The sequence below is a fragment of the Solea senegalensis genome, linkage group LG19, assembly GCF_019176455.1.
Source record: "Solea senegalensis isolate Sse05_10M linkage group LG19, IFAPA_SoseM_1, whole genome shotgun sequence".
Taxonomy (NCBI): domain Eukaryota; kingdom Metazoa; phylum Chordata; class Actinopteri; order Pleuronectiformes; family Soleidae; genus Solea; species Solea senegalensis.
The window spans coordinates 4588830-4604818 of record NC_058038.1 but is presented as its reverse complement, the minus strand read 5'-3'; the positions used below and the strand labels follow the sequence as shown (position 1 = coordinate 4604818).

Genomic DNA, 15989 nt, shown 5'->3' with positions numbered 1-15989 from the left:
TGTGACGAGCAAGGCTGGAAAGGGTGTTCCGCTCCGAGAGAATGAAATCAATCCACACGAGGTGTCGCGCACAGGATGTCGTGGTTTTTGACAGAAATAGCATCACCACATCACGAAGACTTGGTGAAACTCGTGTGTCGTCAAGTCTATTGCATTGTGTGTGTGTGAAATATGCAGCCACATTTGAATTATTTAAAAAAAAAAAAGTCTTAGTATGTAAAATTTGGTATACAAATCATGAAAGATGAGCAGCAGTCCCTGCTCTAAACTGTTGGAAGTGTGTCCACTCAAGGAGGAAGTTGTCAGCTTGGAAATTCAGAGGTGAGACCTCAAAATAAAAGTACTGATAGTGTTGATCACTGGCTACATCCAGAGGTCTCGAGGCTGATATTTTTGCTATTTTGACTTCTTTTATTATTGAAAAGTGAAAACTGGTAGAACCATCACACAGACGCTGGTTCTAGATTAATGTTCTGTTTTATTTGTGTCGAATTGTCCAAATTATATTGGAAGGATATGGAAGAAAATTCATATTCATGAGGTCGTCTTCTGCCTGATCTGTCGTCTGTTGGCTCAGTGTGTATACAGCGACTTGTATGTTCCTTCTGTGAGTTATTTTTGGTCACAACTGCTAACTTTTTTATCTTCTTCTTTTCACAGCGTTCACCATGATGATCATCTTGGCTCTTATCCGGATCGGCAAACACAGCGGTGAGGGACAACCACCGGTAGCCTCCTTCTCTGGAGTCCCTAACCTGTTCGGGGTTTGCGTGTACTCCTTCATGTGCCAGCATTCCCTCCCCTCCCTGGTGACGCCCATCTCAAACAAGAAACACGTGGGCAAACTGGTGTTGGCGGACTACGTCCTGATCCTGTGCTTCTACGTCCTCCTCTCGTTCACCGCCATCTTCTGCTTTGACAGCTCGCTGCTGCACGACATGTACACGCTGAACTTCACGGACAACTGCAAGGTGCTGGATATTCCGGTGCTGCGCTACTTCCTCGGCTTGTTCCCGGTTTTTACCATCAGCACAAACTTCCCCATCATCGCCGTCACACTCTGCAACAACTGGAAGACCCTCTTCCATCGGGACGGCGGCACCTACCCGTGGGTGGTGGACCGCGTTGTGTTTCCCCTCATTACTCTGGTGCCCCCAGTCGTGGTGGCCTTCTGCACCCACAACTTGGAGTCCCTGGTGGGCATTACAGGAGCGTACGCCGGCACAGGGATCCAGTACATTATCCCAGCCTGTCTTGTTTATTTTGCCAGACGCCACCTGGAGCCTGTGATGGGCAGAGATGCCATTAACAAGCACCAGTCCCCCTTCCGCCACGCCTTCTGGGTGTGGTTTGTTGTGCTTTGGGCCATCTCCTGCCTCATGTTTGTCACAGCCAACATCATCCTGACCGACACTAAGACATGAGAACTTCTTATCTTAATCTTCTCGGGCCGGTTTCTCTGTACTTGTACTCGAGGCCTTACTTGCTGCTGGTTGGACAGTGTGCCTTTTTATGGGACTTTTGTTGCATAGATTGTATGTAATGAAGAGTAATTTATCAAAACTCTAAGGGACCAAAATGTCAAATGTTCATGTTTCATTCTAAAAATCTGGAAAGAGTGCACAACAATAATGAAAAGGGAATTTATTAAAATCAACTTTTGTCAACAAACACCTGATGGCCTCAGGTTTTCACACGGTTTTTAACGTAGAGCTTGGGTCCGTCTTTGGTTTCTTAAACGCTTTTTTTGTTTTATTTGTTGAAATCCTCTTTTTGTTTTGTTTTCTGCGACAAAAAAGAAAGGAAATGGGAAGTAGGAGGAGTCTGGAAATTCTCTCAAGAGCAGGTTACAATGCAACCTGTAGATCAAGATTCTCGTATAGCTTTAGCTTTAGCTTCATCATAGTGAATTGCACAGGTAGGCGGGTCGGTAAGTGACAGGTACGCTAGCAAATTATTTTATTTGCTTTTTAACAAAATACTTAAGGATATGCAGGAGGATTTCAACTAATTTGATGAAACACATTTTAGAAACCAATTGCGGAATACAGCTTTACATAATTTGATAAAAAAAAAAGATATAAATGGGCTTCAAATGACCAATTTCCTTTTGAATGCGCTCGTACAAAGTGCAGAAATGTTCAGATTGTCGAGAGTGTTTCATCTGGAAAGTTGTAGAAATCGCCAGACAGCGTTTTGTCGGATGCCATTTATTTGATACTCTGCTCAGATGAAGCTGCAGAAAAAGTTGGTGTGTATTTGCTGAGTGAATCACTGGACCTTCGGCACAGAATGTTCCAATAAAAATATGTGAGAGCCACTGAAAGAGCCAAGTGGCGACAAGAATAAGAGCCTGTCGCGTCCAGACTCGCGTCGGTTGCCATCGACGCAGCTAAATAATGAAAGTGCGGGGGAGAAAGTAAGAGAAGAAATGGGGAATGCATCACTTCAGTCTCGCTTCCAATTCGTCACCAGACGTTGGCTTGATATCTTCATTCCCTCTGTGAACAGAAGAGAAGACAGACAGGCCTCCAGGAAGAGCTCCATCTCTGTTTATCACCAGGAGTTCATGTGCAGGCCATGTCTCTCGTCTTTTACTGCCCCTGCCTCCTCTTTCATGACTCTGGCAGGCTTGACTGCATCTATCACACAGCCCCATCACCTGACAACTTAATGGTGATCTACAGCTCCTCACTTCTTGCTGTGGGGAAGCCGTCAGTGACCCAGAGTGAAGGCTGGGACCGATTGTAGCTCCACAGCCTTGCGCTGCACTTTCTGTGCCAAGTTTGGTAACATTTGGTTCCTTTTTTTTTTTTTTCTATCTGAGTCTTGTCTCTGTTTATGTAGTCACTTATACTGCCCTTATATTTCCATCTCTGTGCCTTTTTAAATGTGCCGTCTCTGTGACATTCCTCCCTCATTAAAGGAACAGTGTGTAGGATTTGGCAGCATGTTGCAGCTCAGTATTCCTTACCTCACCCCTCTAAGCATGTCGGAGAAGCTACAGTAGCCTGTAAGTATCATTACAACTCACAATGTGTGGAGCGGTTCGGTTTGATACAGTATGGCATGTGTTTTTTTTTGCGTTTCCAGTGGGCATTGCACCAAAATAACTATTTATTATGTTCGGGACCCTTCCCTTGGGGTACCAGTTAAATGGTGACAAACACAAAATGAGCAGGAAAAAAAGAGCTGGACGTCCTCCGCTTTTGTCTGTTTTGCGTTCGATTGGCGTCGTCGTTTGTTGTCGTACTGTACCAAACGGAAACCATACCATAATGGAAAAAACAGTCAAACGTGGCGGCCTCCTTAGAGAAGACTTGCTGACATTCATACATACAGGAAGGGCTGGGTTTTAAACGGGTTGTTTTTTAGCAGGAAATTGGCTTCATTTTAACGCCCGCCATGCATGCCTCCTCTCGGGCTTCCGTAGATTACCACAGCTGTGGGGTTTTTTGTGTTTGGTTGCACTGTAAGATTTACGTTTTCACATAATTGTGGTTTTGTTTTGAAACTTGTTTTTGAATCATTTCTTTATTTGTATAAAGTGTTTTTTTTGTTTTGTTTGTTCCTAAGATTTTATGTTTCTTCAAGTGCTTCTTTAGATAAAATAAAGGCTGAAAAAAGATTTGGGCAGGAAACGTCACACAGATGTTTATTTGAGTGCAACAGATGGCGTGAGGTCACTCTCTGGTTTTTATCGTTCTGTCAGTTCTGTCAGGCCTCCACCGTTTGTTCGATCTCCAAGTCTGTGCCCTTGCACACTGCAAGTACTGACCCCACACACACACACACACACACACACACACACACGGTCAGTTCTGCCAGAGCTGTGTGCGCCCCCTGCTGGCACCCCTGCTCCAAGAACCAGCACATCATTTTTTTGCTGGTGTTTCATCTTGTCATTTTGACATCCTTTCATGTCTCTGAACAGTTTTCTCTCCTGCACCAAAGTCCAAAGGAGCTGCTGGTCTACAGCTGGTGCCGCTTCGGTAAGTCTGTCACTAAGGTGAGTCCAAATAAAGGATTTGAGCGGGTGGTGTGGACTGAGACGAAAGACATTACTATACAAGTAAATGTAGGAACAACCGAATAAATCGTGCTGATGAAATGCTCTTTCTACATTTAGGCTTTCATGTATAATTTATTGATTCATTTATGAATGAGTACACTGAGTAGAGTCATTTGTCCTGACCTAAATCAAGTTATGATCTTAATTCCTTAACGTATTTATAATTTCAGCACTTTCTGTCCTCCATTATTCAGTTGATCAGGCGAAAAGGCAGAAAGTTCAATTCCGGCTTCATCTTTTTATGGAAATTCTGCACAGTTGGAGAGCTTCTCCCAAGATTGTCCTTGACACACACCATCTGCAGTTGTGACCCGCAGCTTTATTACTAGATTTATTAACTCTGGCTGGTTCAGGTGTTTTTGTGAGGCCTGTTTGCCCCCACAGGTGTGCCTACCGAGGGGGTGGTGGGGTGGCGTAAGCGATTATGCTTCTATCTGGCGCTTAGCAGCAGCAGCAGTAGCAGCAGCAGACGGGACACTATTCTCAGTCCTGCTCGTGGCTCATTACCATGTCCACTCCGTCCACGGTCGTGCCGTACGACCACACCGTGCTCACCTTGCGGTTTCGACGAGACTGGACCACAGTAAACGCAGCTGCTACAAGGTGTAAACATGAATACATTAAAGGCGACACGGCGGGCTTACTCTGAGGATGCTGCTGAGAAATCAGAGGGAGGAGTTGCAGCAAACAGAAATGTTAAAGCCGCATTAGGCAAGAATCACTGGAAAAAAAACTGCTGATTGTTTATTTTCCTCCCGATGATATTATAGTAAAATCTGCCTGATTTGAGACACCAAAGACACAACGGATTCCAAGGATTTAACTTGACGGTCAAGGAGGTGGACTGTCGGCGTCGTCACTATCGTCGTAGCTGTTGCGTGACACATTTAACAAGCAGTCGTACTGTTGCCATAAATGCCATAAAAGTTTGTCCTCTTTGTCTTGCCGTCCACTGCGCTCGGGAGACGGTCATCACATTCATGCTCGTCGCACTGTGGAGGAGAATGAAGATAGCCATGTTTCGTACGCAACATCCGTTTCCCGGACAACGCCACCTCACACTACAGGATTATTTGGTCTGATAATCTGTTCAAATCGGAAGACACCCACGAATGTCGTAAAGACCAGATTGGGACAGAAATGTGGCCAATTATCCTCCGCACACAACGGATTCTTATGGAATCAGAATTACCTTGATCAGGATAATCTTATCATCCCATCCATTTTCTACCGCTTTATATGCTGTGCCAATCTCAGCTGCCATGGGGCGATAGGCAGGGTAAACCCTGGACAGTTGGCCAGTCCATCGCAGGGCCACATATAGAGACAAACAACTACTCACTCTCACATTCACTCCTATGGTCAATTTAGAGTCACCAATTTACCTAATCCCCATATTGCATGTTTTTGGACTGCGGGAGGAAGCCGGAGGACCCGGAGAAAACCCAGGCACACACGGGGAGAACAGGCAAACCCGGGTCTTCTTGCTGCAAAGGCAAGAGCTGTTATCGTCCCATGCCTAGGAAATATGTGTAATAAGTCTATCTCCTTCCAAAAACCTCACACTGGCCTCAAACCACTCTGTAATCCTTCAAATTTAGATGCTAAGTTAGCACAAACAAATTGAGCCGGAGACTCTGCAGAGACACATGCGGCTCGCTTTGCTTCCTCGTGTTTGTATCGATGTGAGGATGAACATTTCTCTCCAGGTGATGGGGAGTGTTGGCTTTTCAAGCACATAAGGGGGAAAAAAAAAAAAAACGAGGGAAAATGAGATTGTCATCCAGAGATTTTCAATCTCTGTGGGACTGACAGGCTGTGCGATGGGGCTCAGCTCTCTCTATTACAGCTGCCGGGTCAACAAGCTTGCTGTCTGCTGTCAGCTCGCTGCTTCGCTGAGAAAACCCTTCACTGGAACCACAGACTCTTGACACCTGTCCGGTTAACAGACTCGGGCCATGACGCGCGGGCTGTGCATGCAGCGACGCCTCACAGCTCCCTGTCATTCATAAACACCCAGACTCCCGCAGAACTGTACCTCAACAGGCGGGAAGCTGCTCAAGCTCAACGCAGAAACTCCTCTTACACGGCCGCATGTTGATTTGTAAAATGTTGCCCCGGGGTTGAGTCAGGAGGAGGGATGATGAAGGTGTCGTAGACCTGGCAGGTCCTGGAGATCCTCATTCTTCTCATGAGGCGACACAACGACCTTACAAACACTTTGTTTGGATTCAAAGATGAGGAACAAGTAGACGGTGAAGAAGACAGAGTAGACGGGGGAGAGGAAACAGGCGATTGAGATTGTTACCTCCTCAGAATAAATCAAGTGAGACGTAGAGAAGCTCATTGTCCCCATAGAGACCATTCAATATGTTTTCACTTCCTATATTTTTTTTTATGTACAGTTTATGGGCCAAAAAACATCTGAATCGCCCCCTGGTGGCACAGAAACACGTGCGTATCTGACTAATAAGATAATTATTCAGTTAATTCCCCAGCTGACAAATCACCATAATATTCTCAGAGCCGAGTCATTTACTCACAGTCCTGCAGCTCAGTTTATTGCTGAGTTTATTATCGTGATGTGTGTGTCCCGGCTTTTACTGCAGACGTGCACTGGTTCCCGCCCTGCTGTGACAAAAATAACCTCTCTGGCATGAAAACAGTAAACACTGATAATTGTATGAAAAAGAAAAAAAGATGTGTTGACGTGTCTGCAGCTTCGAGGGGGAAGAAATATCGGAATCGCTTTCAACCTTCAGAAATGTATTAATGATTCATTTGTCGTATTTCTTGACGTTAATCAGAGCGAGAGCGTGGGGATGGATGTGCACTCGTGCGAAGCTGCAGTGGAATCTGATCTGTAATCAGTCCATAAAGACGTGCTAAATGTCCATTAAAACTTTGATTTGCCTCCAAAAAGACTTGAAGACAGATTCATAAAAAGGCTCATCTCGTAAAATCTAGGCCAACTTAAGTCTATGATAGTTTCTGAATTATGGAATTGGAACTTTAACTTGCAATTAAATGTTATTTTTCCAACTGATTTTTTTTTTTGCTATCTTAATATAAAACTAGTCAGACTAGCAAAGGCAATATTGCATTGTAAAAATAATTAAAAGCACAGATATAATCAAACCACAAACTTTATTTAAACAGTAGTGCACTATCAGATCAAATTAAACAGCAAACATAAAACAACTAATGAAATATAAAGTACTATCCTATAAAAATAAACCAAATTTTAACCCATGCACAGAAACTACTAAACACTACAACTACAAATACAATCAAATCAAATCACATTTTTATTCTTTTATGGTGGTTCAAATTACTTTTGTGTAGTAATATTTGTTTCTTGCACCAAGTGGAGGAATTCTGCTGTTTCCTCATTAGTGCACACTCTCCTCTTCCCACCTGCTGTGTCCACTTCTCCCCACAGTCTTTGACTGCGCCCGTGTATGTACATGAGTGTATCATGTGCGACGGTGTTTGTCTGCGCGTTTGACTGAGCAGATTAAGATTGTTTTTTCTGTCACACACGTGGTGACTTTCCAGCGTTCTCCTCTCCCACCTGCAAATCCATGGCCTCGGGTCGTGTCTGCCTCGGCAAACAGGGAATCGATCGAGTCACCGTCTCAATCACTGCACTGACAAGGTCACAACGTGAAATGTAGTCGAGGGAGGAAAAAAAAAAAGAAGAAGCTACGATTAAATATTTACAGGTGTGACTTTTATGTATCCGTCTTCCAGATTCGTCTTTTTCTTCTTCTTCAGTGATGCATCACAGATCGCCCAAATGGACATATTTGTCGTATCTGGAGTCGGCTTTGATGCCGTGAGAAGTGTACAAGTCTCTGCGCTCAATTAAACTTTTCTCAGAGGAATTCGACTCGAGGTCCAAGCTGTCGCTGCGACTTTGAAATTTTACAGCGGCGTCACTTAAGATTCAGGCTGCATTTCAACAAACTGTATCTCCCTCACCTCTGTCTTCTTTCATCTGGAACCATCTGTTCCTTCTGTCTCCACCTTCCCCTGCTGCTGCTGGATGTTTGTGTGCAGCACAGCTGTTAGATTTTGTGAATAACAGTGTTCGAGCTTCAGGGTGCGCTCACACCAGCCCTTTATTATTATTCAGTCCAAGACCTCTGAGGCATACCAAGGAACCAGACTGTGGTCTTCTTGAGAGAGGTGAACTCTGGAGCAGTTCATTACTGGTGTGAACTCTATCAGAACCTTTCACTGGAAGCGAAACATTTTCTGTTGCGCTCTAGTACCTTATGTCACACAAACAGGGTAACACCGCCTGGGCTCTATATAGTACATACTATAGGGAAGTTGCCATATTTTGGCCTTAAGATACAGTAGATTTAATGGGTATTCAACCATGGCAACCTAAGCCTTGTTCCGCTGTCTGTTGTGGAAACAGCTTGGCGAGTTTCAGCGTTGGCGAGTTTCACCGTTGTCTTCTGGAGTTCGGAATGGCCGAGAACCGCGTCCAGAGATACTTTTCGCATGACGAAACTCCTGTAGTTGGTACCACTCAGGGAGAAAATCCTGGCCTGGCCTTGGAACGAGCTAGCAAGTCTTCAAAGTAGCTGTGTGTCATCGAAGTGGTTCTCACCCATACGGGTTCTCCTGCAGTAAACGGCTGAAACTCGCCAAGTTGTGCCCGGCTCCAGGGGTGACGTGTGGCAGTGTCATGAAACCACACATGACGGCGGTTTCCTTGTTTGCAGAAGTTTCAACAAGAGATAGACCTTGTGTCGTAGAGAGCGCCGGGTGCAGTGATATCATCCGGAGAACGTTAACATGTAGAAACAAAAATTTCTACCCTGGTGTCAATCGCTCAGCCCGACGGATCGACAATTGTGCGACAAATTCTCTAGGCTGCCAACGCAGCGGTTCATAGGCGAGTCATGTGACATCCGGAGTTCGATAGATAGATTAGAAAGTTAAAAAGCGGCCACAATAACTTGATCGTGGTGAAAAAATAAGGTAAATCGATTTACGATCTTTTATGATCATCATTCGATTATTTTGGCCAGTGTCATCATGACATGAAAGTTTCATATCGTCCCATTCCTGGTCTTCTCTAGAGTCTCCAAATGTGGGGACACTATGACTTTACCCATTTGTCCAGTATAGTCCGTAGTCCTCTCTCTCAAGAATAGGAGGAGTATTACCTCTTCCGCTGTCGTAGGCTCATTCCCGTTTCCCCTCTTCTACGCCTTCTCTTTTTTTCCCCTCTTACCTCGGAGCCTTGCCCTTGATCTAGGTCAGTCCTCCCAAAGCTTGTGTGTGTAGGGTACAAATTGAAAGCAGGCTTTGGATGTCATATCTAATTAGTCTCCGTGTGCCTCGTTCCTCCGCTCACCTCTTCCCTTCTCGCCCCATCCCTCCATGACTTTGGTCCATTAATGCCAACCTTGGCCTCCAATTTGTTCTTAACCAAATGAGCAGTCAATCAGGCCCCTTAATTATACCCTTACATGTCCACGGTCACTCCCGCGATGTTTGGAAGTCACTTCAGCTCAGGGGCGACGACGTGTACACCTGTGTCATCCAGAGAATCTCAGTTGGTCAGCACATCAATTCGAACTCTTTGCCAAAGTTGAACATTTTTAACTGGAGTGTTTGCCGCGATTGACGTGGCAAGGGTTGGGTTGGGGTTATTGTTTTACTGTTTTGTAAAAAGACTTCTTTTCCTTTTCCATATCACCTCTCTCAACCATGTTCACTCCAGCGTGTGCTGAAATTCACCACACAGTCGGTGTTGTCCCACACTTGAGCGTCATGAACGTGGGTGAATATTGATGTTCGTGTTCCTGAGTGGAATTGTGAGTGTGGAAACGACTGAATTAGCCTTCCGATGAGCTGTTTGATGAATAACTATGTATGTACTGTATTTATCATTGTCACGACCTACGGTGACTCTGGAAAAAAATACACTGTAAGCAAATCACGTTCACGAGCAGATTTTCAGCCTCGCGTGTGTCTAATGTGAAGCCGGAAAACAAAAACATGGCAACAAATGGCTTGTTTGTGCACCACAGCTTACGGAAAATCAGGTTGATTTCCCCTCATTGTATTGGTCATCAACGGGTGAAATAGGAGTCTGAGAGGGAGACGTGAGCTCCATCACCTGGAGGAATATGCTCCGGGCCAGTGGAGGAAAGTGACGTATGGCTTTAATATCCCGTCCCAACAGCTCGTTGCACTGCCATGATCCATAAGTTTGTCCGTTTGATAAACAGCGCTGCCCTTGCTGTCTCAATAATCTGAGCCAGTCCGTCCGAGCGCTCTCCAAGGACCAACAGGATGTGTCTGTTTTTATGTGCGGTATTTATGTGGATGTGACAAAATATTTGTCCTTCTGAAACTTTGCCCCCCGTCTTCGAAATTGGCCCTGAGATTTACTCTCGTCTGACTGCAGCGTCCTCTTTTTTTCTTGTTTCGTTATCATCATAAGCAAGCAGCCCGCCTGGGAACAGGGTGGTTAAATCTTACGCTGCCGCGTCTCACCGCTTGTGTGACACTCTGATCGTGAAGTGGTCGTGGGAACTGTGCAGGTTTAAGTCGCAGGTTAGAGTCCCGGGGATTCCGCCTGAGCTTTCTTTAAGTCCTCTTTGCTCGGCGCTAACTCCCGATTGCTGTTTGATGCCAAGAACGTGTGGGAATGTTTTTTTTTTTCCACAGGAGTCACTTTTCATTTGGAGCCTGAAACTAAAGTCCTGACAGCGACAATCCATCACTAACACTCACTATTAAAGTGATAGTTCAGGGTTTTGTTCTTTTTTTTTTTTTTTTCAACCTGAGCTCTCATCTGAAAACATGGCTGCCAGTGGGGACACAATGAAATACAGATTTTAGCCGCAACTTAAAAACTGTTTTTACAGGCGCTTGTTTACGACTCGCTCTCCCACACCAAAGTCCATAGAGAAAATCAGTGATTTTAACGAGTGGGGGACACAGGAGCTGCTGCTCTACTGCTGCCTCGTTTGTTAGGTTTGTGTCACTGAGGTAAATGAAAACAGACGATTTCATACACAGAAGTCACAAAATAACACATTTTGTGACTAATGGAGGCATCAGGGGATTAGTAACTCATGTGTACTGTGAGGAAAAAAACACAGATTTTCTCTATGGACTTTGGTGAGTTCAGTTTCTAGTGAAAAATAGCTGTCTAACGAAAAAATTAATTACAATAAATAAAATTATCAGGAGATTAACGTTCTTTTTGGCCTAGCAAACTTTGTAGTTTTATTAACAAGCTGTTGCAACAACTAGTAACATTGTATGCAGTGCTACCAAGCTAGCAGACCCCCGAACCGTAGGAAGGAGACCACTGAAGACCGCTAGCTCCTTTAGCTCGGGTTAGCTCATCACGGCAACGACAAGTCGAACCACAGGACTCTGTCTGCGTTGAAGAACAGCACTTTATTCACAGCACTGCAGGCTGATACGCAGGCTCTCTTATTATTGTGCGGCTCTCACAATAAGAGGAATAACTCAAAATATGCAGCGTGACAGAAATATTGTCTCAGATAAATCTCAGATAGATAAAAATGTGAGTTAACTATGACATTAATGCGATTAATTGCAATGAAATGTTTTAAACATTTGACAGCACTAGTATTTTAACTTGGAAATAATGAAAACGTGGACAAACAACTGTATTTATCCTTTGTCGATCACAGTTACACCATCTAAATGATGTGTTACTCTTGCAGGCGCTGCAGTATAAAGTTTGTAAGCGCTGTATGTAACCGCGGATCACTTCGCCTAATGACTAAACTATTTCTCCCCTTCACTCTGACCTGACGGGCTCTCTGAGAAGCCAGCAGACGGGAGGAAAACACTTTGCATTTTCAACGAAAGTAAACATCCATGGTTCCCCTTTACTCGCCGTTATGTCGATCACAGCAGGAACTCCACAGTTTCCCTGCCGCTTGTACAGGAATACAAAGCGTGTGTAGCACCCTGTGACAGATGTGCACCTATTATTTCGCAAGAAAAGCGATCAATGAGTGGGACTCATTAGGGCAATGATTGGTGTCGTCAGTCGCTTCAACCAGGTAGATTTGTGCTGTAATGATCAATGCTAATGTATGCTTGGATCCCGATGCGCTCGGTAATTATGGGATAGTTTCCCAGCACGTTATGGATTAGCACATTACTGCTCACATTGTTGGCGCTCCTTATCCGTTCCCCCTCTCCACCCCCTCCAGACCTTGGCACATTCACGTGTCCACTCTGCCACGGCGAGCCTGACTTGTCAACAGCATCGTCTCTCACTGAGCGACGTGACAATGACATTAGTGTGCAAGACATTAGGCACAACAGAGGAGACTCGTCGGTGACAGTGACTTATTTCCTACTTTGTTTTTTCCTTCTTCCTTATAAATATTGGTTGTATTATTCATTTACTACCAACTCTTTTCGTTTAATGACGCTTTCAGGGTATAATCAGATACTTTACAGTTATCCTGACCATCACAGCTGTGGGTGTCTGAACTTCACCAGGTGAAATCTCTGATCCAACCTTCCAGAGGACGTTTGCCTCCATGTTGGAAAGCACAGAAGCCGTAAGACCACGTGCCATGGTGATCTGGAGGAGGAAAACGGCAAAGACGTCGGTTGCACCCTGTCCGGCAATGACAGGTTGGTTTGGACCTTTTTACCCTTTGACCTGAAATGCAGGTTCTGCCACAGTACACAAAGTTTTGATATTTGTCAATGTCTGCCTCATACAACGTCCGCAAAAGTGAAGCCAAAACAACTGCAATGCAGATCCACGACGTGCCACATTTACAGAGACCGAGCAACGTTTTAGTTGCCAATGGATATGTGGAGTAAAGGAGGCCAGGTTTGTGGGAGTCAAACTCAACTGGGGAAATTCATGTTAAACATTCTCAAATTCCATCTTCATTTTTACCAAGAAGAGCAATGAGTTAAAGTTATTAAAGTTGTATGATCTGGTTGAAAACACTATTAAGTTGATAACTATTTAGTTCCATTTAGAATATTGCTGTGTGTGTGTGTGTTGGTCGGCCTCAGGCCTCCTTGTGAAAGAGGAGCAGATGCTATAAACTTCTTTCTTCTTTCTGCTCCATTTAATCAGAAAATAGAATTTATGATGAGGTTCAATTATTAATTTTTTTTTATGAATGAAATAGAATTCCAAATTAAAAAGAAATGAATGACATAATTACTTTTTCAGAAAAGAAATGTGAGGTTTATGTAACTGGCCGTAATAGAGATGATATAATGATATAATACATCCATATGAGAGGTTTGTGAAGGTCTGGACAATAAGAAAACACGATTTCTTCATCTCCACCAGAGTTTTTCTTTTTGCAATGCAGGATTTACTCTCTGCCACTTAACAAGCCGATTGTTTGGATTTGGGATTGGGATTTGGATTTGGGGTTTTTCCTGCATCTGTGTTTGACCACTGCACCAAAATCACGAGCACACTTAACGTCTTTATGAAGTGACCCAGTGGGACGGCGTAGGCCGCTTATTTTTGGAAACAAATCCATTTAAATCTGCCTAAATAAATAAAAAAAATCCAATTTGCCTGCAGTCTGAGCTCAGCCGTTGTCTTTGTTTGTTTCTCTGTGTTTGGAGACCGTATCCTTTGTTTTGGGAAGAGAAGCAGCTGTGAACGGACGTTTCCACATCCGCTGGGATCCGTGGCACTCATTGTGTGGTGGAAAGAAAATTGTTTTGGGCGATAATGAAGGCTCTGTGAGCTCACCCTCTGACCTTGCTGCTGATTGTGAGCGCGTCCACTCCAGCGTGCGTGTGCCGGCCCGCTGACCGTCGCCTGGCACGACACTGGGAGGAGGTTTGAGGCTTTACAGTACGTCACTTTAAACAGCCTTGAATGAATGTAAATGTGACCCTGTGTGATCTACTTCTTAATAATGTCGCCGAAGCAGTTATCATTGTTTGTGCTGTTTTTTTTTTATCTCTGCCTCCGAGATTGGATTTGAGATTGGCGGCCGAAAATCTCATTAGTCACAATGTCAAGTTTTAATTTCCACCAAATCCGCCGTCCATTTATGTAAAAAAAAAAAAAACATGGACGCAGAGGATCATCCTTCCTCCAAACTGACACCTCGAAGGGTAAAGCCATGATGGAGATGTCTATCAGAGGAGCTGCCAAGGTTCAGTGTCAAGGTTGGACACGTAAGACATAAATGAGCGGTATGAGATTGTGCAGCCGTGCGAGACGTTGTTGTCGGCCGCGCTGCTCGTGCCGAGGCGTCATTGGCATGTTCTTGTTCTGCTCCATCATCATGGATCACCAGAAGAAAAACCCCTGGAGGAAGAATCCTGTTCTCTCCAGCGACCTTTTCAACTTTTTCTCAGCACGTCAGGTTTTTCATATGCTCACAGAAAAATATCTCAGCTTCTTCTTGATTTGCTGCCACAACAAAAACAAAAACAAACCTACAGTCAATCAGTTAAACCATAATAACGATCTTCCTATTATACCACTTTTACATTTACAGTAATAAACTAAGACTACCAGCCCTCTGGTTAAAGCTCCGCCTCCAAAACACTCATCATGACATGGAAAAGGACAAAACACACGTTAGGGCCCAAGTCACCAATGGCAGGGAGCTAAACGGCGTTATCCTTCAGATTATTATTATATCCGTGGCTTTGCGGTCATTTTTGATGGAGTTCACGTGCATTAACACTTGGCATGGAGGTCAGGTCTGGCAAAAACGCAATATTGGCATAGTTCCCAGACCTCAAGGGCTCTATAGTGCCCCCTAAGTGAATTTTGGCTTCCATTATACCGACATTATTAACGCGCCAATTTGTACTAGAACACATCAAAGATGAAAAGTTGACGAAAGCGGATTCAAAAACGGCGCGGCCACGGCCACCCTCAGGGTTTGGGCGAATATTCCCCCCATTCGCCACGAAACAGGAAGTGCCCTATAACTTTGGCATACATCGTGTACCACTGAATTACCCGAAACTTGGTGGGAAGATGTTACAGACCAAGACAAACATAACAAAAAAAGTCGACAGTAACCATGGCCTCAACTCAACAGGAAGTTGGCCATTTTGAATCTTGGCGTCCATTTTTGTCAATTTGCACGCTACGTAAATGAGCAAGACACGTTAAAGTCGAAAAGTTGTCGAAAGGTTTTGCGGATTCAAAAGTGAGGTCAGGGAACTTCTGCACTTCCCGAAGGTCTTTTGTAATGTTAGACATTACATGTTGTTTTGGTAATATTTGTTATGTTTTTTTGCAACAAAAAGGTCTGTATTTATGTCATGAATACTTCCCACCTTGTACTTTTTCAGGCCTCTGGTCAAAGCTCCGCCTCCAAAACAGTTGTTTGTTTTTGTAATGGTTGCAATGGTTTCGTAAAATCGCATTGACTTATTTCTATGGTAAGGAATTTTTTTTGTTGTAATGTGAGTAGCTTATTTCTGTAGCATTAAGTAAAAAAAGAAATTGTAAATATTTGTTGTGGTAACTAACCAGGTATTAGTTACCAGTATTAACGTCTTGAGACCACAAATGATTTATTCTATTTTGATGCAAAGTCAATTTTCAGGTTTGGGAGCACAGGAAGCCGAGCAGAAGCTGCGAGTGAAGATATTGACATCGTCTAATCTGCTTAGAAAAAAATAAGTTTTACTTTTCCAAAGTGCAGATTAATGAATGTGCCTTGAATTCTCAGATAAAAGGTTTAAAGCAAATCTGCTCTGACTGGACGTAAACAGATGGGACTTTTTTAGTGTTCAATTAATGTTCAATTAATGTACATACTGTAAATACAGTATGTACTACACTTGACTCAGCCTCGGCCGCTAAGAGTCTCCCTCGGGTTTTGATCTCTGCCACTAAATATGTGAAAATGAGTCTTTTACTCCTCACTTT

General features: G+C 44.0%; 1 protein-coding gene across 1 annotated transcript in view; it reads left to right on the top strand.

Moving 5' to 3' along the window:
* Positions 1–3646, top strand: part of tmem104 (transmembrane protein 104) — a 44854-nt gene extending 41208 nt beyond the window's left edge. Inside the window, exon 10 of the mRNA XM_044051642.1 lies at positions 661–3646. Coding sequence (XP_043907577.1) covers positions 661–1424 — 764 coding nt within the window. The 3' untranslated portion in view covers positions 1425–3646. The remainder of the gene's footprint in view (positions 1–660) is intronic.
* Positions 3647–15989: the final 12343 nt, after the last annotated feature.